The following is a 25,147-nucleotide window of genomic DNA, read 5'->3' on the forward strand; positions in this document are numbered from 1 at the left end:
TTATCTTACCGTCATATTTACATTCCAACAATAAGCTTAGAATTTTATCGATAAGGAAAAAACGAAGTCGATCGTATTGAGGAAAATATATCAAAGTAATTCATAAAGTACTGAAGTTTTCATTGGCACAACTAAGCAAATTTCGTTACATCAACATCATCCTTTTGAAAGAAAATCTAATATAAATAATAAGATATTTCAAAAACATGACACAAAACATCAAGTTTTCCCGAATAAAACTGTACATCAATCAATTATAAGAGCACGGCATTGTTTCTTAAAATTTTTCAGCACATTGTTTGTTCATGGGTCAGGTTTTGTACATTTTTTTATTCATCTTATCAATCTTTTTATGTCTTCTTCTTCTTGTTTTTATTTTTACTTCGGGTTTCAACTAGCTAACGCTCTCTCTCTCCACTAGTTTCACACGTTGTTGCGTGTATTAACATCATATAAATAATTTTGTAACATAATAATATAATTAAAGAAAAAAAATTTGAATATATCCTCAGTGTTTAGGACTAGGAAAATGGAGTAGAGGTTTAGTGATTACTGAACAACTGTCAGAGCCGAATAAGTATCTATTGGGCCGCGTTGTTATACTGCTCTGACACATTGAGGAACATTTTACTAGTTAAGTCAGAATAATAATAACTTTTACCAGTGGCATTACTTTGAGTCGTGGAGCATGTTCATTTAGGGTCTTGTTGTCGGCGTGCGATTGGTCAAGTTTAACACAAACTAACCCAGCCTGTAACTAGAGGAACAGCACCATTGGCATGGCATCTACCGTTATTTCCTTCGCAGACTGTTCTCCAAAAATCGCCCCATGAAGCAAAATGGACACCGACCGAAGTAGCAAATAGACCAATAAAGAAGTGTATAGCTGAATACATTGTCCACCTCCTATATACAACACTTCTTTTGATGAAAACTTTATGGGTATCTACTGCTACCCAATACATGACAAAAGTCAGTGGCGCCCAACTTTCAGTAAATTAAGAGTAGCAAATGCATGACCATGTGAGGATATGAAAACAGTACAGACACTTATTCACATGTTTGTTACACTTGGGCAACTCAAAAGGTTTCGTTCTGTAATGGCTTAACTAGCAAAGCCAACGATCCACCGGTAATTATTGTGCCTGTTCTTTTCTGCCTGCAATCGCTCAATTAGGCAAGTAACTCTACATAGAAAACAAAATTCATTTTTTTCAGAAAGGCTATAACTGCTTTACGGGACTGATGATCAATTGAACCCCGAGACACTTTGGGGTGGAACTAGGTTACACTTGCAACCGCCAATGGCTGAGAACAAATTAACACAACTTATCTCGAATGATACTCGGATACCCTGCATTTTACCACATGACAATACTTACACAATCCAAGTAGGTGATAACCGGTTTTTATTGAGCGGTGCTTCATTGTCTTATGATTCACCGTCATATTTAACTGATTTCTTCCTAGAGAATAAAGGAACAAAAACATTAACGCTTGATCGTTCCCCGAAAGTTTTTGAAAAGATATGCACACATCTACAAGGATACAGCATCGAAATTGAAGATGATTACGAATTCATATATTTGCTGCTGGATGCTAGCTACTTTCGTCTCCGTAAATTAAAGGAAAGACTACTTATGGAACCGTTTCACATAACGGTTGGAGGAAAAAAGTTCAAGATACCAAAAGAAATTCTCACTCAAAAGGGAAATTATCCCAACTACTTTAGTATTATTTATCACAGCTTATTGATCGATCCTTTTGTGTCAAATGACCTTTTTATAAGGCCCCCACCTTTGAATCCTTACGAATCTCATAGGTCTTCTTTACTTTTTGGAGAGCTACTATACGGATTATATGGGAATGAGATAGAGATTAGGAGTGAGGCTCACCGAAGGGATCTTTTGAAAGAATGCAGATATTATCAATTTTTTGCTCTTGAGCAACGACTTATAAAGTGTAAAATTTACCAAAATCCATTCACTAGAAGAGAAGAAATTGTTATCAATTACAAATCCGTTAAGGGTTCCGGCTTACTCAATGAGACTAATGGTTTAGTGGGAGGTCCTGATAATGGATTTGCTTTTATTAAATATTCCCGACCATTCGTGGATGGAAATATCTTTAGAGATTTGATCATTCAAATCGATTCCGCAGACGTCGACTTGATGGTAAATGTATCATTGCGTTTTACCAGCTTGTTGATTTTAGGTGAAACTGCAACGACACTAAAAAACCTTCTTGCCAAAGTCACAGACGACTATATATATGAAAATGAAGGAGGTGTGCAGAAACTAAATGTCCTTATTAGAATGTCGGACAGCGTTGGGAAGTTGAATGGATTGGACATGGAAAGCGGATGGCTAGATACTTTGATCAAGGTAAATGGCGAAGGTACAGACGATAAAGCAAGTATTCCCGGAGAAGACAATAAAATTGTCGTGATCAAGCTTTTGAAATCTCAATGGAAAATAAGTGTTCAGGGAAGGAAAAAGATCTGGATGGATGGCTTAAAGTTTGAAGGCTTTTTAGATACCACTCACTTTAATCAAAGTAGAGGTATGCTTTAATGAAAGGGCAGTTTCCGCATGTAACGACATTATTTTTTTTTTTAATTTAAGTATACAAACTACAGGTTGTACTGAAATAGGTGTATGAGTCTCTTAATCTACAGTCTCAAAACATCTCAATGCTCACGCCTCTTTCTCATATAGTAGATATTGAATAGAGGGATCATCTCGTCTATGTCACCTATAACAGCATCGTTGGCACCATCGATAGCCTTCAATAGAGTTTCCGTATAAGGAGAGACTTGCAACGTCTTGTCATCTTTTATGTCAAAAAATTCTAGGCACTGATCCATCGCGTCAAAGCTGCATATCAACTGATCATTCGAGGCTGTAGCTGTGATTATATCAGAATGTACACTGTATTCCTTGGCAAATGTGAGATCACCTTCTTTAGTTAAGTCGAAAACAAACAAAGATGGGATTTTTTCGAAAATGACAGCAATCTGCTGAGTTTTGTTCAAAGGAATTATTTTTGAAATACAGAACTCTACCAAATCTCCTGCTTCATTTTGGAACTTTTCAGGGGCCAAGTGCTTTTCGTTCAATTTATCTTTAACTAAAGATTCGACAGACACCTTACTCTTCAACTCCTTTAGCTCGCCCGTGCTTTGCCATAGCCAAGTACAGATGTATGGGTCACCACCAGCACTGACCAACACTTTTCCATCACACCAGTTAGGGAGCACAAAGCACGAAATGAACTCTCTGTGACCAAACAAAACCTTTTTGATGACATATGATTTGGGGAAGTAGGAAATACGTATATGTTCATCTCTATCGGCAGTCATAATAACCTCCTTGTTGTTTTCATCAACGGCATTCTGCACACAGGTGAGCATGGAAACATGGCCCAAAATTGGTTTCAGTTTGCTATCATCAACAACTGTTGGGTCAGTCATTGGGATTGAATAAACATCACCAAATTTATCGGCAATTATGATTGCAGAATCATCCATGGATGTGCATACTGCAGAAGGGCGCTTGGACATTGGCTGGCGCTTAATAATCTTGAAAACATCCCCATCGGTATTGCTGTAGTCAATCTCAAACACGACCACTGCCTTGTCATTGTCGGTAGTGACAATCAAGTATTTGTTGTTACGTGACAAACACATGTCTCTGATATACGTATAAGTTGGCGGTGCCCCTGGTCCTGGTAATGGGAGTTTTGGCTTTTTGTTCATGATTTGTTTCGTCGAAGTAGGTATCTGCTCCTCTGGAATTTCCAGATCCAATTTTCTCTTCTTATTTTCATTCACGGTATCGTTTGTCTCTTCGGTCTCCTTCTTTAATTTCTCCTCGGCCTCCTTTTTTTCCTTTTGTTGTTGTTCATACTGTTCAAGAAGTTCCCGGTGGTGCTTTCTTATGGTGTAGTATGGATCGACCTCGTCAGTCCAGGAGCCAAGTAGCTTGGCATCACCACTCTCACTTCCGGAAAGTTTGAAAAGGAAGACCGAATTGATTGCCGCAGCAAAAAAATACTTGCCGGTCTTGTCTAAGAGTACGTGCTGGAATGGGTGTTTCATCTTGTTTTCCTGATCTCTGGCCAGTCACAATAGCTTCTTTTTCAACGGGAATAATTCAATATGTATCTATCCAGAATTTCGGTCAATATTTTTTTTTTCAGATCCATGTAGTATCAAAACGAAAAATGAAGAAAATCAGTTTTTTTTCTCGATGGGGGGCGATCGGCGTAGATACAGTTTTTCCTCTATTCGTCCATTTCCCCTGCATCGATCAGAAGCCAATTTCGATGGAAGATAAGAACGAGAGGAAAAAGAGAGATAAGCTGGGCAGGATTGAGGAAGCGTTCGTTGGAGCAAGATGAGTGACAGTAGCAAAGAATTAACACACCCTCTTGTTGTGGATGGGTGGTTTCGGGAAGTGAGCGAGGAGTATTTCCCCGGACAGGCTTTCATGCTCAAGGTGGAAAAGATTCTTCATGCAGAAAAATCGCAGTTTCAAGACATCCTAGTGTTCCAATCGACTGATTTCGGAAACGTGTTGGTATTGGACGGGATTATTCAGGTAACCGAACGGGATGAGTTTGCGTACCAAGAAATGATCACCCATGTTCCGTTATTTGGACATCCTAACCCGAAAAAAGTTTTGGTTATTGGAGGGGGAGATGGAGGAGTTCTACGGGAGGTGGTCAAGCACGAATGCGTTGAGAGTGCAACATTGGTGGAGATAGACGACATGGTGATCAAGTTATCAAAAAAGTACTTACCAAACATGGCGAAGTCGTACACACATGAAAAGGTCCAGGTTTTCCTACAGGATGGGTTCAAGTTCTTGAAAGATTGCGAGTCCCGCTTGGACCAGGATAAGTTCGACGTGATCATCACTGACTCTTCAGATCCTGACGGGCCGGCTGAGGCGTTCTTCCAGCAGGCGTACTTCAAGTTGTTGTTCAATGCGTTGAACAAGGACGGGATTGTCATATCGATGGCGTCTGAAAACATATGGTTGAACATCAACAACTTGAAGAAGTTGAAGGACGTGTGTCACACCGTCTTCCCCGTTGTCAAGACGTGCTACTGCACCATGCCCACGTACACCTCGGGCCAGATCTCGTTGATGTGCTGCGGAAAAAATGCAGATATAGACGTGGCCAAGCCTTCTAGGAAGCTACCTGCAGAGAAAGAACGTGAGTTGTTCAAATACTACAACAGCGAAATTCACTCTGCCAGTTTCGTCTTGCCGACATGGGCGGCCCAGGTACTCGACAACAACAGCTGAACATAGCCCTATATACACAACTCTGTAAACGTTGGTATCTTTGATAATCTAGATTCCGAAAATATCGTCGATTGCGCTTTTAGCCTTCTTTTTCTTCTCTTTCTTTGTCTTCTTCTGCTTCTTGGCTTTGGTGCCGTCCGATGGCCCAAAGAGATCGTCCATTATGTTGCTGGACTTCCGTTTGGATGGTTCTTTTGCAGGTTTTCCCTGCTCCGAAGACTGTTTCTCCTCGGCTGCACGATGGATGACGCTGGCAGGGCTCGGGGAAAGGGCAGCGTTGTTAGACACAGACTCCTCCAGACTCGAAACATCAATCACCTCGCCGAAGTCAATTTCAGCCACCTGTGCTACTTTCGAATCTTCTTCCAGCTCCCTGGCCAACTCCCTGGCCTTCTTCTTCCCCTCTTCCAGTGCCTGCTGGAACTTGGCGTTGGCATTAAAGCCCTCGACTTTGCTTAATAAACTCCACGTTCGTGAAATAAACCCGATGAGAGCGAATCCAATATTGGCGAACTGCGCTAGCTCAATAACGCCCATGAAGTTCCAATACGACGCTGGTATGATGTGTTTGTAAAGGTATTTAGTTTCCTTCAAGATTAGCGAGAGTTTCTTGTCGATCAGACTGACCGCGGAGGCGTCAGACATCTTCCTATGCAACATGATGAACTTTTCAACTCGTTTCTTCTTCCCTTTCCTGCTGCCGGAAGACAACGACGCTTTTTTCAGGACTCGTTTCTGCACCATTTGCGGGAACTCGTTGACCTTCACAAAAGTCTTTTTCGCTGAGTTCCATTGTATGGCCGTCAACCGGCGAAGGGTCCTGATCTCGTCGACGTCCTCGAGCAAGAGCAAGATCTTGCGGGTGTGTCTGTGCAAGATGTCCAGATGGGACCACCAGCGGCTGACTCGGTGCTGGTTCAGGTTGCGGTGGTAGAGGAGGTGGATGATGCCGTACTCGTTGAGAAGAAGCGGGTAAAGATCATCTTCGTAGGGGAGCGAGACCTGCACAGGTTCTGCTCTGATAAAGGACTTGAGGAAAGCCTTGCTGTTGTCTTTGCTACTCATGTTTTCTGGGTGTCCGCAGCTGTCAGAACATTACCTTTGTGTTGGCTGGTATGGCCAACTCAAGTAACTGGAAAAATAGTTGTGGATTCATGTAGCTACGGGGTACATGGTTTTTTCCTGGCCGGATTAGGCAACTCTCGCGAGGATGCCCACTCGACCCACTCGACCCACTCGACCCACGACACTCGAATTGTGGTGCTATGGCGAAATGAGCTGACAAACCCAAAGAGCTGCCACAAAGACGGGGAATCCCCAGTGACACACCACTGTATGTGTCTCGATGATGAGCAGCACTTCTACGTGGGCTATGTGGCCTCAGAACTGGCCCTGGAAAGTGTTATTCACAAAGCTGGTCTCGAACTTTTCCGGAATGTGGAAAAAAACTCTCGTCCATTTGGGAAGCTGCGGGAACCGTTCCTGGGGAGAGAAGAACCTCGAGATTTCCCGAGATAGACGAAGCAATTTGCCAAACAACCTCGTTTGCACCTGTTTTACACACTGTCTGCACAAGATCGCTACATGGGGATATTATAGGATAGCCCCGCTTGCTTTATCGAGGGTCGAGACCGGGCGGCCTGCGGGCCAATTTGCCGTCCGTCCACCCTGTTTACTACACGTCTATCCACACCCCACAGTTTCTTTGACGCCGGGCGGCAACACGTGAGCCACGATGTCCGGAAAAGCCAGCCGCAGAGCTAGCCGCAGAACCCGCCACGGGCCCATGGCGGTCCAGACGCCCTGTCCGATGACGTTGCCTGGGGCACTTTGTTTACACAACAGCGGCGGGTGCCGCAGACAATAGCTACGCACGCGCGCTGACAGGTTCTCGACCTCGGCTGTACCTGAGATGCATCTGTTGCTGTTTACATACCGCACGCGGGCGCCGATGGTGAGCGCAAGGCCGTCTTGGCGGGACGGCTACGCTGGAGGGAGCCATAGCAAAGATCGGTGGTTAGGGTGATGCTGACTGATGGTAAACATTCGAAGTGGCGGGATGGACGGGCGCTGAAATTTCGAGTTTCTCTCGACGTGGGACGCTTATTTAAAGCGTCCTCTTCCCACACTTTCTGTGGTGGTTGCTGGTCGCCTTAGGAGCTCGAGTTCTTCTTCTCCTTCTTGTCTTCCTCCTTCTGCATCCAAAAGATCTCCTAAGAAACTATCCACTCGTTAACAATGCAATTCTCTGTCATCGCCTCCCTCGCTCTTGCTTCCCTTGCTGCTGCAGACACCGTCTTGACCCAAATCGGCGACGGTCAAATCCAAGCCCCAACCACCCAAAACCAACAAACCACCGCCACTGCTACCACCCCAGCAGAGACCTCCACTTCCACCACTGCCTCCTCCGGCGTCCCACAATTCTCCAACGCTGCTCCAAAGGCTGTTATTGGTGGTGGTGTCGTTGCTCTTGCTGGTTTGGCCGCTTTGTTATAAGCGAAGAGCTCGAGAAGGCTGTGCTATGCAGCTCAGTTTCCCATTCGATCGTTATCGTTTCCCCCTTTTAATACCAACCGCATAGTACTAAAAATCGTGATACCTGGTTGCTTACTGGTCTGTTGATTGCTAAGCTTTTTTTTACTTATATACTCCTATATTACTGCCATCGCTCTATAATATCATACCATCAACAGCGCATTATTATTTCCATCATCGAAAAACCCGGATTGTGTCTAGAATAGACTCCCTCTTTGGTACCGCCACACTTGTCCCACTCGCCACAGAGGCACTACACCGCCACCGCTTTTGCTGACGTAAATCGCATTTTTCGTTTTTTCATTTGCTGACGTAATCACAGCGCCCTTCCTCCTCTATTCCCCCCGGCTTCCGCCGGCCGGTCCCCCGGTTCTGCGATAACGACCGGCGCGCCGGGTAGCCGGCACAAGCCTTTTCTCCAGTCCGGAAGACCGTCAGTGGCTTCGCTCGCCGCCCCGTCACCGCCGGCACACCGTTTCACAAGGCTGAGCGTGCACAGCGATCGTGGCCGGCTGTTATCGATTTTTTTTTTCTATTTAAGAACGGGCTGCGCTCAGCACTTTTGAAGTCGATGGGATTGTTCTCTGCATCTGTCATTGTTTCTCCTGTGTGGTCTCTTTCGGTATCCAAACACTAACAGGAACAACGCTTTACACACACACACTAGCACTACAATGAGATTCACAACATTGACCGCCGCAACCACGACTGCTCTTGCAGTCGCACAAGCTGCCCCAATCAACGTTGACGACGCCGCCACCAAGGACGTGTCCAACTCTAAGGGATTCCTCGACTCCTTAGTCGACTCAATCTCTTCGTTGATGGAGTCCAACGAGGAAGCCGGCGCTGCTGACCCAGAAACCCCTGGTGAGCACTGGAAACACTACGGCAAGCAGCAGAAGAAGTACTGGAAGAAGATCGGCAAGCAGTACAAGAAGAAGTACACGCCTCCAGCTGACTCCGACGACGAAGACGAAGAAGTCGAAGAAATGGAAGTTGGCGAGCCAGTCGAAACCCCAGGCGAGCACTGGAAACACTACGGTAAGGAGCAGAGAAAGCACTGGAAGAATGTCGGCAAGCAGTACAAGAAGAAGTACTCTCCACCAGCCTGCTCTGACGACGAAGAAGAAGAGGTCGAAGCAATTGAAGACGGCGAGCCGGTCGAAACTCCTGGTGACCACTGGAAGAAGATCGGTAAGGACCAGAAGAAGCACTGGAAGAACGTCGGCAAGGACCAGAAGAAGAAGTACACTCCACCAGCAGACTCCGACGACGAGGAGGCTGAACTCATGGAAGTCGGCGAGCCAGTCGAAACCCCAGGTGAGCACTGGAAACACTACGGCAAGGAGCAAAGAAAGCACTGGAAGAAGGTTGGCAAGCAATACAAGAAGAAGTACACCCCACCAACCGAATCCGATGACGAAGACGACTCCGAAATGATGGAAGTTGTGTTCATGCTCGCCGAAGAACCAGTTGAGACTCCAGGTGACCACTGGAAGAAGATCGGTAAGGATCAGAAGAAGCACTGGAAGAACGTCGGTAAGCAGTACAAGAAGAAGTACACTCCACCAGCCGACTCTGACGATGAAGACGTCGAGTTAATGGAAGCTGGTGAGCCAGTTGAGACTCCAGGTGACCACTGGAAGAAGATCGGTAAGGACCAGAAGAAGCACTGGAAGAAGATTGGCAAGGACCAGAAGAAGAAGTACACTCCACCAGCCGATTCTGACGATGAAGACGTCGAGTTAATGGAAGCTGGTGAGCCAGTCGAAACCCCAGGTGAGCACTGGAAACACTACGGCAAGGAGCAAAGAAAGCACTGGAAGAAGGTTGGCAAGCAATACAAGAAGAAGTACACTCCACCAGCTGACTCTGACGACGAGTTAGATGCTGAAGCATTGCTTTAAGTTATGCTACCATATCGAGTTTCGAACGAATTCTAATTTTCACTTACTGGGTCTACTTTTTTTAACTTCTTAATTATTCATTCCTTTTTCACTTTTCTCTTGGGCATTTCACTTATCTAATTGTTTATTTATTCTATTTCTAACTAGAGTTTACGTTTATCTATGAATCTACTACAGCGCCTCTGTGAAAAAATCACAGCAGCAGCAGCAAGCAAAAACCCGAAAAATGTAACCTTTATCACTCGCTGATTGGGCAACACGAGGCTCCGAACTGCTTCTCTGCCTAAAACCTTTTTTCCGCCTCCTTAGTAAAATAGATGAACAAATTTAGTGGCTTAAAATCACAGATCCACTTTCGGCTCACCATACAACTAAGCTTCGCCTTTCACGAATTTTTATTCGGTTCTGCAGGAGCCTGAAATAAGGGAGGCGCAGCGGTTTTTTTCTCTCCTTAATAAAAAGTGACATACCCGCTTTCAAAGCAAAACCTTCTTGCATAGCAACTACTCCAATCTTATACCCTTCATGCTTTGCTTTCTTTAGTAAACGACTGTAGACAACAAAATGAGATTTACAAATCTAGCAGCAACTTGTGTCTTGGTAACATTGGTCCAAGGTGCTCCGATTGTTCCATCGAAAGATGCAAAGCCGGAGAGCGATATGGCGTTGTATGATAGACTTTTCAAAAAAGTTTACGACTCTCTTTCTTCTGTCCTTGAACCAGAAACCAAGCCAACAAAGCTTACAAAAGGAGACTCTAAAAGGCATCACAGAAGTTCTAAAAGTCACAATCGCCCTGTCGTGACGAAGAGTGATAGTGATGAAGAAGAAAAAGAGGTTGGTGATTGCTCCGAAGGTGAAGAATTCAAGTTTGGCAATGCCAGATATTGGAAGGATCATCACTCCTCATATCGTGGAAAGCAGATCCATCCTTCTCTATTCAACAAGAAGCAACATCATAGATTTGAACCTTTGAGAGGACCTGCAGGGCCATCAAGACCTTCGAAGAGAAGAGAAATGCAAAGAAGACCTCATTTCCCTTCAAGATATGACGAGGATGATGAAGAAAATGGTCCAGATTCAGATTTTGGTTCTAGCTCCGACTCCGATTTTGACTCTGACTGCGACTCCGACTCCGATTCCGATTTCGACTCTGACTGTGACGAGGAATGTGCAGAGGACTGGGATGAAGACTTTGACGAGGACTGTGGTGAGTGCGGTGAAAATGAAGACCCTGATGAAGATGACGATGAGGACTGTGATGAAGACGACGATGAGGACAACAACGAAGACAACGAAGACAACGAAGGCTGCGTTGAATGCGAAGATGAAGGCTCTGATGAAGGTTCCGACTCAGACTGTGATGAAGATGAAGGCCCTGAAGACTTTGATTTCAACCACTGGAGAAAAGCTGGCAGGGAGAGAAAGCATCACTGGAACAAAATCAGTAGGGAAAGAAAGCAAATGTCCCATCCACGTTCAGATGACCCAGTAGTTGTTTATCAGCAAGAAACTGTTGATGCTGAATCAGAAGGAGTTCTTGAAGAAAGAGAGTTTGAGGGTTGTGCTTTAATCTAGGCCTGATACACACTGCTACCAATTAATTTTTTATGTCTGAAGAGAAAAATGTTGCCTCGAGCTACAATTACATGGCAAAACGTGATGAAATCCTTGTTTTCTTATTTTTGCGTTCTTTTTAACGAGAATCCAGGCCGTTAGTATGATGATTGGTTGGGACTGATTATGGACGATATAGTTTCCAATTTTTTTCTACGGTTTTCGTAGTTTCGAATGCTCCAAAAAGCCCAACCAGGTCACTGTTTCATTTTCTTAATTTTTTTTGTATACGCTAATACTTTTTTTATAGCCATGTGAAGTTTCGACAAAGGTATGCTCAAGGAATAGCCCCTCTTTACCTGGAGTGTAATGTAAGCATGATGCGTAGCAAAACCGGGCGGAGCCGTCAAAATCGAGCTCTCGCGGATAACGGCTCAAAAGGTGTCTTGGAAAATTTCGGGACGCTTCAAAGGCATTTGACACTGCTCAGAGATGACTTTTAAGGGCATCCTTCTCGGTCAGATGTTTCAGTTTGAGAGTAAGTCCCTAGCGTAACAGACTAGACACAATGCTTTCTCTGAGGGTGCTATCGCTGTGCATTGGCGTATGGTTGCTTCTGAGCATTGTGGGTGAATGCAATGCACAACAAATTTTGAGGGCTGAGCACTGCGAAGGATCTGAAGAGAGCAACGACAATCCATTTAAACGCCCCAAACACGTCTACAGGGACTCCCGGACTGCCTCGAGAGTCGCAAGAAGGTTGGTGGGCAACAACACAGTTGCCATGATCAACACGCAGTTTGAGCACGGAAACGACACCGTGGCAATGTCGTTTCCGGAATACGCCATTGACTGTTTCGACAGCGGGGACCCCGTTCTCTTGTTCATCAAGATGAGCCACAACTGGCGCAACATAGCCGTGCAGGCCGGATACGACAGCAGCGTCACCTACACCGTTGACAGTAGCGAGTTCGACGCAGACTGGCCCGGTGCCAGCCCCGGGAGCATGTACGGGATGCCCCGGGTGAACTTGAGAGGCCACTTCAGGCTTCTCCGGGTCGCCGGCGACGACGCTTTCGATCCCGTCGACGCCCTCGACGCCTTCGACTCCAGATACATCACCCACCAGGAAGCCGACCGCATCCAACAGTGCTTCCTCTCCGCACACAGAGAAACCGGAAGCTGGTTCCCCGGCGACGGCAACCGCGTACACAGCAGCGTGTGGACCGAGTTTGTTGTCGACAGCGGCTACTTTGTCGGTGGGTTCGGCGGCTACGCGTACATCGGCGCTCTTGGCAACGACGAGTACCACTACCAGCACTCGCAGGACGTCGATGAAGGGTCTCTGCACCTCTAGAGGCTCTCTTCCCCCCTCGTCACTCCCCGACTCCATTTCTGCCCTACCCTCTGCCCTGCCTGCCCCGAAGTCAGCCAGGGCTTCCCGTCGCATATCCCGTAGCGGAAGCGGATACGCCTGCCCAGTTAGGCATATCTGGCGACATTTTGCGACCGAACGCGATAAGCGAAACTGGGGTGTTTGTTTGGGAGGACGAGAGAAAGAGTGGGTGGGGCCAGCCAGAGGCCTGAGGAGGAGGCTGTGGTTGCTGTTGCTGGTACAGCTGGGGGTTTGCTGGTTCCCCTGGAAAACAGTCACAGTGTGCTCTTTCTTCGAAAGCACTCTCTAGACCACAGTAGGCAAATACTTCTAGTGGGAACGATCACGAACAGAACGTCAAACCTTAGCACCACGACATGCAGCTCTCAAAGAAAACACAACGCCAAGCGTCGATTGCGGCCGTTTCGGGCCTTGTCATAATCGGAGCAGCATCGCTTTTCTTCAAGACCTATCCTCACTTGAATCCGTTCTCGTGCCAGACGAAGAAGGCGGACAAACCGGAAAGCAGCGGCCAGGGAGAGAAGGAGGCAGGAAAAGAAGGCACTACTACCACGACAGAGGAGTCTGCAGTTTTGGTAGACTACGACAAGCTGTCCAAGGATGAGTTGGAAGCTGTGCTCACGGAGAAGAACGTCGACGTTCCTGCGGACGCCTCCCTGGAGGACTTGGCCAAGCTGGCCAAGAGCATCTGATGCCAGCCGAAGACGCCAACCCTTGCCGCCAGGCGAGAGATGTTTTAGAGTAACGATATAGTAGTGCACCGCACGCTAGTGCACAGCACATTATATACACGGATATAGGTTTTATATTTAGTTGATCTAGATGACTTCAGTTCAGTGCAAGACCTAGAGGCGCAACCCACTGACTGGTGTGGCCGGTTTGAAAGAGGCAGGGGATCTGTCTGTTTGCGCCATACGCGCATAGAAAATGCTTTGCAGAGACGGGCATGCATGCCAAATCCAGCTCTGGAAAAGGTGTAGACGGGGGAAGGAGGTGCAGAGACGGGCAAGACGATTCCCAGAGAGACCAGACAAGGTACAGCAATAGGTAGGAAATATGAGGGATTCAGAGACGTCAGCAAAATACAGGAGAGCACTCGAAGATTCGTGCACACTGACGCAGGAGACACTTGGAAAACTCAAGGAGTTTCTACCACGAAAAAGCGCATCACAGGACGGGGATGGCAAGACCGTCAGCCAGGACGAGGTTGCCGGACTGAATGCGCTTCAGTCGGAGCTGATATTCGACACCGTGCGGTTGGTGCAGGCGAAAAACGCATTCAAAAGCGACTGTTTCAAAACTAACGAGGACAACATGAAAAAGGTCAAGAGCGGGGACTCGAGTGTGTCCAACACGTTTTTGCTGAAGTGGGAGATACAGACGTTCAAGAACAATCAGCAGTGGAACGCGCTACATGAGGCGTTGGAGCGGTTGCCCGAGTTGAAGATCCACGACATTGCGGACCTCACTCGGGTCGGCGAGGGGGCCCCGGACGCTGAGGCAGACGTGGACATGGACGCACAGGAGGCCGAGGGCGCCACCGAGTACGATGAGTTTATCAAGACGCTGGACATACCGTTGGACAGCGTGCGGGAGCTGCTCTGGAGCAGTCGGGAAAGCGGCGCCATCGACAAGGAGCAGTTCCTCATTCCGGAGGACTCGAATGAGAAGCTCCAGCGCATACTGGCAGACTCGGACGTGAAGAAGTTCCGGCTTGTGCAGCTCCACGACAAGTACTACCAGCGCAAGATTGGCATGCTCAAGGAAATGGACCGCAAGTGGACCTTCGAGATCAACAAGGTGCGGGAGTTCATCTCGTCCGACGTGGGCAAGATGAAGAGCGAGTTGAGTGGGAAGCTGGCGGCAGAGAACAAGCGGGACGACGAGAAGCTGCGGGAGTCCGAGCTTGAGCGGGAGCGGATGGAGCTCAACCAGGTGAGAGACAACGAGGTCGACTACGACGACGTGGCCAACGAGGGTGGCCAGGACGAGGAGCCCGAGGACGAGCACGCGGAAGAGGAAGAGGATGAAGACGAGGACGATGAAGAAGATGAGGAAGACGATGACTTTGACGACCACGACCACGACCACGACCACGATGACGACCAAGAGCTCGACCTCGAGGACCTCCAGGAGCCCGAGGAGCAGGAAAGATCTCTCCAGACGGCTGAAACGGCCGAAGACGCTGAGATAGAGGAGTGAAGACAAAGACGCACCTGTGCACCGCGACAGGCCGGAGGTCGCGGGCTTTTATAGTGTGTAGACAGTAAGAAGGTGAGGCCAGAGCGGAAAGGGAAAGAGGACGCTGAGCTTTTATGCAGCCACCTACTATCTTGAGGAGGAGGCGACGGGCAGGACGGGGCGTAGCGAAGCGCAGCAAGCCCAGAGAAGGACACAGACAAGCAGAAGCAGAAGCAGAAGCACACGCAGAAGCATGGCAGCGGCATCAGACTATCTTCTTCTTTCCTTGCCGACCACGTCCGGGTCGAAGAGCTCGATTTCGCAGTGGCTTGAAGCAAACGTGAATTCGGGCAAGGTGGAGCTCCGTGAGGTGCAATTCCCCAGCTTCAAGGTCGGCACGTTGGACTCGCTCGTGCAGCAGAGTGAGGAGCTTGGGAAGCTTGACCACCAATTGCACACGTCGATTTCGAAAGTGTTGGAGACGATCTCGAACTTGGTTAGCAGCGGCAGCGGTGTCAGCGGCCTCGGCAGCGGCAGCAGCAACATAGGGGCCAACCTGCCAAAGCTGAAGGTCGACGGAATGGACCCAATTGATTACTTCGAGAAGTTCCAGTGGAAACAGTCGAGATTCCGTCTCGACAAGTCGATCGAGGAGCTGATAAAGCTGATCTCCAACGAGGGCTTGCAGTTGGACTCGGATCTCCGTTCCCAGTACCAGATCTACAACAACGCCAAGTCGAACTTGCTGGCGTGCCAGCGCAAGCAGAACGGCGACCTCTCGGTCAAGTCGCTCCACGGCGTCGTGTCGAAGGACGACTTTGTTCTCGGATCGGACCACCTCAAGACGGTGCTCCTGGCGGTCCCTTCCTCGCTCGAATCACAGTTCTTGGACTCCTACGAGTCCGTTTCGCCTTTCGTTGTGCCACGGTCCGCACGCAAAATATCGAGCGACGCGGAGTACGTTCTATACGGCGTCACCCTCTTCAAGAAGTATGAGAACCAGTTCCTCACCGCCTCGCGTGAAAACAAGTGGATCCCTAGAGACTTTGAGTACTCGGACGAAATAATCGAGAAGTTGAAGAACGAGTTCAGCATCGCTCAGAAGCAGGAGTCCACCCTGAAAAACGACTTGATGAGGCTTTCGAAGGAGGCCTTCTCGGAGATCACCATCTGCTGGGTGCACATCAAGCTCTTGCGTGCTTTTGTGGAGAGTGTTCTCAGATATGGCCTCCCCCCAACGTTCTACTGCTACATCCTCAAGGTGAACAACGCCAAGGACTTGGGCAAGGCCAAGGCTGACTGCATTGAGAGGTTTGGCTACCTCGGAGGAAATGCCTTCACCAAGGACAACAAAGGGAAGGTTGTCAAGGATAACAGTTTGCATGAATATGCGTCTTTGGTCGACACAGACTATGAACCTTTCGTCATATACGAAGTCCATGTTTACTAATGATCTTTAGACACCAATAAAAACTTTGTAATTTTATCCAAAATACATATATACACATATATATAAAGAAACAAATGAAAATAAAAAAAAAGAACTTACATCAAACGAGAGTGAAGTAATTGAGTCAGAAAAATGCAGAAAAACGGAATTTGATTGATTTGGTTTGATCGTTTTGCTTTGAGTTAGATTATAATATGTTTTGTACACCGGATCAAGTTATGGATAACCTCCTATCCATGCTTTTGCCCATTTTCTTCCTATTCGCCATAATGGCTTTCGCATCGTTTTCTCCGTACTTTTTGACCAACTTGGAGTAGAACAAGCCACACGCATTACATAGTGTCCTTTCACCACCGGGACCTCTTCTCCATTCCGGCGTGCCCTTCGACGAGCAATGCATGCATTCCATGCTTGCGACATGAATGGTTATCAAGTCGGCCGGGTCAGCCATACCATCGCCCCTGACGTCGCTAATGTTGTTGCTTTTGCTGTGTTGGTTTATGCTCTCCGAAATCAGCAACTTTGGCCTAGTTATGGATTCCTTGTCGTAGCTTGTGGTTGACGAGTTCTCATGAAGAATTTGCAGCGACGGCTGGTACTGATACTGCTGGTAGTGGTATTGCTGGTATCCGTATCCAAAGCCGTAGTCGTTGCTATTCCCTGCCGATGCATTATTGCCGCTGAGAGGACCGGAAGCAGCGGAACCGCCCATCGGAGGAGCACTGGTGGACATCGGAAAGGTTCCCAAGTCCAAGGACGAAGCCGAAGAAAGGGAGGAGTTTATTTTCGAGTTTGAAATTCCGGAGCTTGATATTCTTTTCGGTGGCCGGGAAGACCTTTCCTCTCCCTGTTTAGCGGTGAACACCGGGGAAGTGAGCGAGAGCGACATCGAAGAAGTCGAGTCAGGCATCATGTGGGGGGAAGCCTTCATCTTTTTGGAGCCTGGTTCCAAAACAGCGGCAGTGTCATCATCGTTGGCCTGCTCATTTTCGAAATTGTTCATTAGCGACAACGTGCGTACAGCCTGCTTTTCGATCTTGTTGAAGCTCTGGGTATTGTTGATGTTCAGGTACTTCAACCAGTCCGAATAGACGTGCTGGAGATGTTGCAGGTTTTCGAGACCCTTCAGGACCAGGTCTTTGGGTATTTTTGCCGGGCTTGTACTCGAACTAACCAGTGGCTCGATTTCCAACGTGATTCTTGCCAAATCCGAGAGCGAGTTGCTGATGTGGTCGTACCTGCTGCTGAGGGAGGGGTTCGAGCTGTCGTCTGGGATGGCTGCGGCGGCAGAAGAGGAGGACGGGTAGGGCGGAACGTATGTGCCACCACTATGCGGCGGCTGCGGTTTCTCCCAGGCGTTGTGGGAGCGGAACTGCGGGCTGTAGCTCGAGGCGTATGACGACTGGGTGAACATCGGGGGTGCATACTGGGTGTTGTATGTCTGCTGTGCGATGGAGGCCGAGGCCGAGGCCGCAGCTGGCCCCGGGTTCGAGGGTCCGCCGGCGGACGAGCTGTTGAGCGCCGGGTTCACGTTCGTGCTGGAGGCGAACAGCTTGCCGGCGTGGCTGCTGAAGCCGGGGTAGGCGGGGGACGACGCTGTCGCTGCTGGGGCGGCGTAGTAGCCTGCTGCCGGAGGCGGCACCGGCGTGCTGCTGCTGTAGCGGGGGAGGGGGATCTGCTCCACGTTTGCGGCCAGGGACAAGGCCTCGGCGTCGCCGTAGGGCTCGCCTCTGTGGTAGGGCTGCTGGCTCTGCTGGCTCTGCTGCTGCTGCTGCTGCTGCTGTGCGTGGGCGCCGCCCAACACCGAGACGTGGTTCGTCATCCTGGGCACAGCACTCTCTGGCAACCGGGTGTAGCGGCTTGGTTCTGCCGATGCTGTCTGCCGATGCTGTCTGCCGGTGCTGCCCCCACCGCAAGTCTTCGTCCCCGACACAACACAACAACCCATCTCCGACCTCTTCTGCCGCAAATTCCTTCTGGCTGCCCACATCCTCGACCATGCACGCCAGCCCTCGGCCGCAGATCCAAAGCGGGTGAAAATTACACATCAGACATCATCTATGCAACCTAATCCGCCCCTGCTCGACGCCCGCACGATCTGCACCACGATCTGGGGGCCGCCCCACTATGTCCGGCCCGGACATGCGCCCTCCTTCCCCCGCCGCCTACGTCCGGCCGTTGCGGGCAGCGCCGCCGGTGATGTCATTGCTGGCTCTGCCCTGCCAGACGTCCGCGGCCAATTTCCCTCTGCAGCCGTCGCCGCCGTTGCTGCCGCCGTCCGGTGCCCCCATATTCCGACAGACAGTTTTCCCCGTACGTCGGGGCCGAGGGAAGGGAGAAAGATGACGTAGGCGGAGCAGAGAGGACCCCAAAAGCGGGTTGGGGACGGGGGCGGGAACTGCCGTTTTGGGCGGGGAAAAAAGTGCGGGGCCGATCGGCCCAATGCGTGGCGCGGCTTGGGGGGTGCGGGGCAGACGAGGACAGACAGACAGACAGACAGACAGACAGACAGACAGACAGACAGTCAGACAGGAAACGGTCCAGCAACGGTTGAAGATGGGCACATGTGGCAGGACCCTGCACAGGCTGGGCCCAGCATGTGTAGTCCAGACTGCGCTGCATCGCTGACACTTGTGGGCGCTACTTTTCATGGTTTGGAACCAACTGGACCCAGACAGAACGCACGTCGCATATGCGTGTCTAGGATTTTTCACCGTCTTGTTTGCCCTGTGCTCGTCGGTGGTGAAGGAGAAGCTCTTCTTCGGTGAGGCCACGGTGTCTGCGGTGTTCGGGTTAGTGATCGGACCGCACTGCTTCGGGTGGTTCGACCCGCACGCGTGGGGAAACCCGCTGTACAACACGCTCGAGATATCCCGGATCCTGCTCTGCATCGAGCTCGTGGCAGTCGGAATCGAGCTCCCGCCGCGGTACGTGTACCACAAGAGGACGCCGTTGTGCACGCTGCTCTTCTTTGCCATGGTGGTCGGGTGGCTTGTGTTTGCGGCCTTCGTGCACTGGCTCGTGCCGGGCTACTCGTTTGCCTGGGGCCTGCTTGTCTCCGCGTGCGTGACCGCCACAGACCCCGTCTTGGCCCAGGCCATCATCGGCAAGAGCAAGTTCGCCTCCAAGTACGTCCCGCTGCACTTGAAGCGCCTCCTCACCGCAGAGTCCGCCTGCAACGACGGCCTCGCCGTCCCCTTCGTCTACCTCGCCCTCAACATCATCGTCCACTCCGGCAACAGCAGCCAGATAGCCAAGAACTTCATCTGCATCACCGTCCTCTACGAGTGTCTCTTTGGATGCGTGCTCGGCGCCTCTCTCGGCTACGCGTCCAGCTGGGCCGTCAGGCTCGCCAAGAAATACGACCTCATCGACAACGAGTCCAACATCTTCTTCCCCGTCGCCGTCGCCTTCTTCTGCGCCGGCATCTCCCCCATCCTCGGCATCGACGACTTGCTTGCGTCTTTCTGTGCAGGCTGCGGCTTTGTCTGGGACGACTGGTACGTCCGGCGCAGAGAAGACGAGAGCTTCATCGACTCCCTCGACGTCTTCCTAAACATCTCCTACTTCATCTACTTCGGCTCGATTGTCCCCTGGGAACAGTTCAACAACGCGGCCTTGGGTCTCAACGCTTGGAGATTGGTTGTTCTTGCCATTGTTTTCTTGACTCTCAGAAGATTCCCAGCAGTCCTCATGCACTACAAAATCAACCCTGAAATCCGTTCTTTCAAGGAGGCCATCTTTGTCGGCCACTTTGGTCCAATCGGCGTCAGCGGGATCTTTGCATGCATCCTTGCGATATCCGATTTGGAAGTGGACGCTCAAGGGGTTGCTCACGGCCCAGTCGTCGGAGACGTTCCGGACAATGTCAAGATGGCGCAGTTGATCAACTCCATTTTCCCGCTAGTATCATTCCTTGTCGTCGTCTCCATCATTGTCCATGGATCGTCTGCTGCATTCATAGTGTTTTCTTCACACTTGAAAAAGAAAAAGAAAGAGCACAGAAAAATGCAATCGAGAAGGAAACAAGGCTCAGCAAACGATACGCAAGATAACGACGCTGAAGACGACGATGACATCGGCGATGACGATAACGACGATAACGACGATGACAACGATGACAACGATGACGACGATGACCAACGCAACGAAGATGACACAGACGAGGAGGATGACTACACAGAGCAGTCCAATGCTTCAGATCGCTCCTCCGAGCCCATTATTCAACCTATACACATTGGTGAATCTTTGAAGATGGCTGATCTTCCTTCCGCAGCACACTGAAACTCGGTACAATTCTCCCTAACTTTTTTCTTTTTGCTGACTATCATCTTATTAAGTATAAGCTTTCATAATAGTATTTACACATTTTATACTTTTATCCGTAGCTAAGAATTTAGAACCATACTAAACTTTTTGAGAAGAAAAAAAAAGGTAACCCATTCTAGACTCAATCCCTTCTTAGTCTTGAATCTAGCACCGCAATCTCATCACGAAGACTAGCTTCTTCCACTGTTTTCACCAACTCCTTGGTACTCCTAGCAACATCAAACGCAATACCTGCACTCCGTTGCTTGAAATTCTTCCCTGCATACTCACCATCGCTACTGGTGTCTTTACCATATAACGTTTCCATACGTTGGACACAGTCTTCTAAGACGCCCACCACATACTTGGCATGACCCATAGACTCACTATATCTACTTTGGTTCATCAAAGTACTTGTACCTTCAGCCATCTGTTTGACAACTGAGTTGATCTCAGCAGTACCGCTCCTGAGTAATCCCTTCGTTGCCTTTGGATCACGTATGCTTTGTAGGGTTTTTTGGATGGCGCCGATGACCTCAACAGTTTGATGTTCAAGATACAACAATAATTCTCTTAGCGTATTGTCTGGATTCAAAGTATTGAATTTGTCAACATCAAACTCTTCTTCCTCTTCCTCCTCACTTTCTCCGTTATAATTCCAGCCCTGTTTGTCAGTGTCAGGTTGAGCACTTACATTGTTGGTCAGAACACTTTTTCTGTAACTTTGCCTCTTGCTTACTCTTCTAACAAGATTTTCATCTATATCTAAAGCACTTCCTGCGGAAGGTAGAGGATCATTGACTGCTAAAACATCCTTGGTTGTGCCATAATTGTTGAAGTCCTCATCCTCTTCAGCGTCATTAGTTTTGGCATCTATACCATTGAGCTTCTCTGAGGAAGTTCCAGAATTGAGGTTTAATGGCTCAACTTTGGCATTTGACTTTGCTGAATAAGGGGCTTTCAATTCCGGTAAGCTTTCTTCCGAGGCTGCAGAAGGATTTTTTTCTTTCTTCTCATGATCTGGGGCATTGAAGTATTTGTCACCGTCGAAAGTTTCAACATCATCTCCAACAACATTTGATATATTATCAACATTCTTCGATTTGCCTTCATTATCAGCCTGAACTAAAACCTTTCCACTTTTTTCAGACTTGATATCAGTCAAAGGCTCTTTGCTGACCCTTAAAGAACTTTCATGCTCAGGTAAAACTTCTTTGCTTGAACATCCTTCACTATTCAATTTCAAATCAGAAGCACTTTCACCAGTATAGTTTTTAGTGTGTTGTTCTTTATCCAAACCAAAAACATCCTTTTCGTTGTTTTCATCATCTGCCTCAGTTTCCAACCCACTATTAGCACTTTCCTTCATTCTCTGTTTCAAAGACATATCTGTTTGATCATCGGTGCTGAACAACCCTCCTTTTTTAGAGCCAACAGAGCCATCAATAAAAGGATTACGGTTCGCAACGTCGTTCACTGTATTCAAATCTTTGTTGTGCAAAACTTTGCTAGAATCCTTGAGGGTCTCCTTACTCAGTGATTTTTCTGAGTTGTCAATATTGTTCTCCTTCGAATGTTCCCTTAGTTCATCTTTAGCGATGACGTCCGAATTCAAATCGACACTGCGTCTTTTCGCACCGAATTTGTCAAAAGCCTTTGCAACATCATGACCGACTTTCACTTTTGAAGAACTAGGTGATCCCTTGCCATTACTTGCGATACTTAAATCGTCAACCGAGGTATCAAACTTTTTAAGTTTATCAACAATATTTTTACCACGAGAAGGGGAAGGTGCATTGCTTTTTGACACGCTGGTGGTGCTATTATTTTCATGTTCAGGAGAAGAAAACTTTGAAGCAAGATTAGAAACTGACAACTTACTATTGTTTGAGTTACTGAATTGTTTGACATTGTCCAACGGTGATTCACCATCAACTGGGGAATTCAAACCAGACTTTATCACTGAATCTTTGATATTTTCCACACTTCCATTTCTTGTTACGCCCCTTTTCACATTAGGGACCAACTTGACAGTATCAATCTCACTGTTCTTCTTGCCAGCTGCAATGACTGGAAGAATCGGACTACCCAAAATTTTACGACCCATAGGAGAACCACTTCTCGATCCATTTGGCTGTCCTGGTTTGGAAAACTCATTCAGATCTAAGGTAGAGCCAGAGGCCAAACGCTGAGTGATTCTCAAAGGTCTCACAGAGGTTTCAGTATTATTTGCAGCCTGAATAGAACCATACGAGGGTGACCTTTCTTCAATTTCACTAATCTTTTTGAGTGCAACGGGAGTGGCCGTGATGGTTGCATTGTCTTCCAGGTAATCGGTTTTGATTTGTGGAACGCCTTTTGTGCCATCGCCACGAATTTTAGCCAATGAGATTAGAGAACAGATAGAGAAATAGACATCATTCAACGCTGCGTTCAGAACAAGTTGAGGTAATATATGACGGTAGAGGGCAAAATGCTTAGTTGTTGATAAAGCATTAGAAATTGCGTTTTTCAATATTCTCTTTTTCTCTTCAATGCGGACATAATTTCTATCATTAGAGGAGACAACAACTTCCTTTGATAGCACATTAGCGTTGCTAACAAAATTGGCCACGCGTTCGAACAAAACTGAGGGGTCAATTAATGACTCGTCTGAGTCATCCCTAGAATCCATGTAAATTAAAATAGTTTCCAACGAGGCATTAACATTGGAGATGCTTTGAATGGAGATAAGACCATTTGGACTAAACGCTTTTTTATCGGCAAATTTTGGTAGTTGACTCAATGAAGATAGTTTTAATTGGATATGATTTGAGCGCAATGTCTCAAATTTGTTTTGCCAATCAAGAACTGCCGAAGTGTTTGCTTGGATATTTGTATTAATGACATTTTTTGTGGCGGCTGTTGTTGCATTAGCTTGGTGTTTTTCAAGCGTTTTCGAAAGATCATCGGAGTGAGTTTTCAAAATCTTGTAGTTTTCGTTCAAAATTTTATGAGATTGGGACAAATCTTCATGCTGCTCTCTCAAATTCTCTAATTCTTCTAAATGCTTAGCACCGTTATCCGAGTTTGTAGATGTAATGGTAGCTAGCCTGCTTTTGAGTTCTTCGTTTTCTTCTAACACTTTATCAAGATAGGTTTTCAAAGTATCGAATTCCCTGCTATCTTCCACACTCAACTGTTTTTCTTGACCGATATCTGTCATTTGCCTGAGTGTGTCTAGTTCTTCAGATTGTGCACTCAGCTTACCCTTTACATCATACAGTTCTTGTTTCATTTCATCGTAATCCGCAAACTGATTTGTCATATTTTCCAGATGATTGTTTACATCTCTATGATTCTGATTCAAGTTTTCCAGCTGGCTTTTCAGATTAAAGTTTTCAGATTGTAGCTCTTGCTGCTGGGTTGCTAAAGCTTTCAAATGTGAATTTTCGTGTTCCAATTCATCAATCTTGAACCTTAATTCCTGCAACTCATTTTTCAGAGAGGTGCTATCAGTCCCAGTATTCGATTCATCGTGGCGGAGGGTATGCGTGTCTAATATTTCGTTATTACCAAAGTTAAGTTCCTTTTCTGGCGACCGGTTAATAGTGTCGAAATCAGCTTCCTCGGGCTTGTGAGATTTCTCTATATCTTTTTCAAACAAATTATGGGTAGCATTGACAAGGTCTTCTTGAGAAATATTAGCATTGTGATTGGTATCCTGTTGATCCTCACGATCATCATCTTCATCACTTGACCAGGTCAGTTCTGATTTTTTAGGAACCAAAGTGGTTGGCTTGATCTCTCGTTGGGAAGGGGTAGCGGGGCTTTTAGTTGTTCCCAGAAAGTCTGACGTCTGAGGGGTTTTCAAATCTGAGAAGAAATCATCATTGAATTGCTGTGTCTTACTGACATCAATTTTCAAATTACCAGTTGGGTCACTTCCGGTCCCATTAGCATGGCCGCTGGCATGAAAATCAGGTTGAGTGTCAAAAGGACCGTCATTGTTATTGTTGTGAATATCTGCAACATCACTCTCTTGACTAGTAATGTTATCCTTCTCACGCTCAATATTGCCACCACTCTTTTGGTTCTTAGTTTTCGAAACCACCTTATCTTCTTTATGCATTCTATTCCCGATTTCAAACAGAACATCGTTCACCAAGTCTTTGAACCTAGAAGGGGGTAAAGCAGCCAATTTTTGTCTTGCTTGATTTCTTTTTGGATGGTAATTTGGTTGGGAAGCAAGATATTTCGGAAGACTCGTATTTTCTGGATCTAACCGTGTGGATTCTCTTCGCTGCATCTCATCGTATACATCTGTGCTCAAGTCACTAAACTGGATCTTCGTCAACTTCTTCAATTTTTCACGAGCCTTGGCAACCCGTGAGCTAGTGGCTGGCGTTAAATTACCTTGCGAAGATTGGAGAAAGCCCTCTAAGGCCTCCTGGTAGCGTGGCCATTCTTGGGAGGACATGACTTTGGCTTTACAGTGCTCCTACTCTTCCTAATTGAC

General features: G+C 47.6%; 15 protein-coding genes across 15 annotated transcripts; 10 read left to right on the forward strand and 5 right to left on the reverse strand.

Moving 5' to 3' along the window:
• Positions 1 to 528: 528 nt before the first annotated feature.
• Positions 529 to 1,088, reverse strand: PICMEDRAFT_15751 (hypothetical protein). The gene has a single exon (XM_019160947.1). It carries the CDS (start codon positions 894 to 896, stop codon positions 732 to 734), a length of 165 nt encoding a protein of 54 aa, XP_019018985.1. The 5' UTR covers positions 897 to 1,088; the 3' UTR covers positions 529 to 731.
• Positions 1,089 to 1,134: 46 nt separating this feature from the next.
• PICMEDRAFT_120409 (hypothetical protein) lies at positions 1,135 to 2,631 on the forward strand. Its single transcript, XM_019159874.1, has one exon. The coding sequence runs from the start codon at positions 1,305 to 1,307 to the stop codon at positions 2,571 to 2,573; it is 1,269 nt and encodes a 422-aa protein (XP_019018986.1). The 5' UTR covers positions 1,135 to 1,304; the 3' UTR covers positions 2,574 to 2,631.
• Positions 2,632 to 2,869: 238 nt separating this feature from the next.
• On the reverse strand, positions 2,870 to 4,093 carry PICMEDRAFT_25648 (hypothetical protein; the record flags this gene model as incomplete). The annotated part of the gene is made up of 2 exons (XM_019162407.1): positions 2,870 to 3,871; positions 3,959 to 4,093. Coding segments are annotated over 2 exons (1,137 nt in total), but the record flags the coding sequence as incomplete, so codon positions are not given.
• Positions 4,094 to 4,397: 304 nt separating this feature from the next.
• Positions 4,398 to 5,315, forward strand: PICMEDRAFT_30782 (hypothetical protein; the record flags this gene model as incomplete). Its single annotated transcript, XM_019162655.1, has 1 exon — positions 4,398 to 5,315. The coding sequence occupies one exon, from the start codon at positions 4,398 to 4,400 to the stop codon at positions 5,313 to 5,315; it is 918 nt and encodes a 305-aa protein (XP_019018988.1).
• Positions 5,316 to 5,363: 48 nt separating this feature from the next.
• On the reverse strand, positions 5,364 to 6,380 carry PICMEDRAFT_71894 (hypothetical protein; the record flags this gene model as incomplete). The annotated part of the gene is made up of 1 exon (XM_019164040.1): positions 5,364 to 6,380. The coding sequence occupies one exon, from the start codon at positions 6,378 to 6,380 to the stop codon at positions 5,364 to 5,366; it is 1,017 nt and encodes a 338-aa protein (XP_019018989.1).
• Positions 6,381 to 7,330: 950 nt separating this feature from the next.
• Positions 7,331 to 7,979, forward strand: PICMEDRAFT_15755 (hypothetical protein). The gene has a single exon (XM_019160948.1). It carries the CDS (start codon positions 7,554 to 7,556, stop codon positions 7,809 to 7,811), a length of 258 nt encoding a protein of 85 aa, XP_019018990.1. The 5' UTR covers positions 7,331 to 7,553; the 3' UTR covers positions 7,812 to 7,979.
• A 485-nt stretch (positions 7,980 to 8,464) lies between these two features.
• On the forward strand, positions 8,465 to 9,979 carry PICMEDRAFT_76891 (hypothetical protein). The gene has a single exon (XM_019164953.1). The coding sequence runs from the start codon at positions 8,525 to 8,527 to the stop codon at positions 9,755 to 9,757; it is 1,233 nt and encodes a 410-aa protein (XP_019018991.1). The 5' UTR covers positions 8,465 to 8,524; the 3' UTR covers positions 9,758 to 9,979.
• Positions 9,980 to 10,298: 319 nt separating this feature from the next.
• PICMEDRAFT_15756 (hypothetical protein) lies at positions 10,299 to 11,698 on the forward strand. The gene has a single exon (XM_019160949.1). It carries the CDS (start codon positions 10,322 to 10,324, stop codon positions 11,333 to 11,335), a length of 1,014 nt encoding a protein of 337 aa, XP_019018992.1. The 5' UTR covers positions 10,299 to 10,321; the 3' UTR covers positions 11,336 to 11,698.
• A 140-nt stretch (positions 11,699 to 11,838) lies between these two features.
• On the forward strand, positions 11,839 to 12,671 carry PICMEDRAFT_50902 (hypothetical protein; the record flags this gene model as incomplete). Its single annotated transcript, XM_019163148.1, has 2 exons — positions 11,839 to 12,398; positions 12,444 to 12,671. The coding sequence occupies exons 1-2, from the start codon at positions 11,883 to 11,885 to the stop codon at positions 12,669 to 12,671; spliced, it is 744 nt and encodes a 247-aa protein (XP_019018993.1). The 5' UTR covers positions 11,839 to 11,882.
• Positions 12,672 to 13,066: 395 nt separating this feature from the next.
• On the forward strand, positions 13,067 to 13,402 carry PICMEDRAFT_71898 (hypothetical protein; the record flags this gene model as incomplete). Its single annotated transcript, XM_019164041.1, has 1 exon — positions 13,067 to 13,402. The coding sequence occupies one exon, from the start codon at positions 13,067 to 13,069 to the stop codon at positions 13,400 to 13,402; it is 336 nt and encodes a 111-aa protein (XP_019018994.1).
• A 256-nt stretch (positions 13,403 to 13,658) lies between these two features.
• Positions 13,659 to 15,298, forward strand: PICMEDRAFT_15758 (hypothetical protein). The gene has a single exon (XM_019160950.1). It carries the CDS (start codon positions 14,025 to 14,027, stop codon positions 14,910 to 14,912), a length of 888 nt encoding a protein of 295 aa, XP_019018995.1. The 5' UTR covers positions 13,659 to 14,024; the 3' UTR covers positions 14,913 to 15,298.
• On the forward strand, positions 15,145 to 16,341 carry PICMEDRAFT_71900 (hypothetical protein; the record flags this gene model as incomplete). Its single annotated transcript, XM_019164042.1, has 1 exon — positions 15,145 to 16,341. One exon carries the CDS (start codon positions 15,145 to 15,147, stop codon positions 16,339 to 16,341), a length of 1,197 nt encoding a protein of 398 aa, XP_019018996.1.
• A 211-nt stretch (positions 16,342 to 16,552) lies between these two features.
• PICMEDRAFT_58242 (hypothetical protein) lies at positions 16,553 to 17,251 on the reverse strand (the record flags this gene model as incomplete). The annotated part of the gene is made up of 1 exon (XM_019163288.1): positions 16,553 to 17,251. The coding sequence occupies one exon, from the start codon at positions 17,249 to 17,251 to the stop codon at positions 16,553 to 16,555; it is 699 nt and encodes a 232-aa protein (XP_019018997.1).
• A 1,739-nt stretch (positions 17,252 to 18,990) lies between these two features.
• PICMEDRAFT_71902 (hypothetical protein) lies at positions 18,991 to 20,625 on the forward strand (the record flags this gene model as incomplete). The annotated part of the gene is made up of 1 exon (XM_019164043.1): positions 18,991 to 20,625. The coding sequence occupies one exon, from the start codon at positions 18,991 to 18,993 to the stop codon at positions 20,623 to 20,625; it is 1,635 nt and encodes a 544-aa protein (XP_019018998.1).
• A 166-nt stretch (positions 20,626 to 20,791) lies between these two features.
• Positions 20,792 to 25,108, reverse strand: PICMEDRAFT_71903 (hypothetical protein; the record flags this gene model as incomplete). The annotated part of the gene is made up of 1 exon (XM_019164044.1): positions 20,792 to 25,108. The coding sequence occupies one exon, from the start codon at positions 25,106 to 25,108 to the stop codon at positions 20,792 to 20,794; it is 4,317 nt and encodes a 1,438-aa protein (XP_019018999.1).
• Between the last annotated feature and the right edge of the window lie 39 nt (positions 25,109 to 25,147).

This window comes from Pichia membranifaciens (genome assembly GCF_001661235.1).
Source record: "Pichia membranifaciens NRRL Y-2026 unplaced genomic scaffold PICMEscaffold_2, whole genome shotgun sequence".
Classification (NCBI taxonomy): Eukaryota; Fungi; Ascomycota; class Pichiomycetes; order Pichiales; family Pichiaceae; genus Pichia; species Pichia membranifaciens.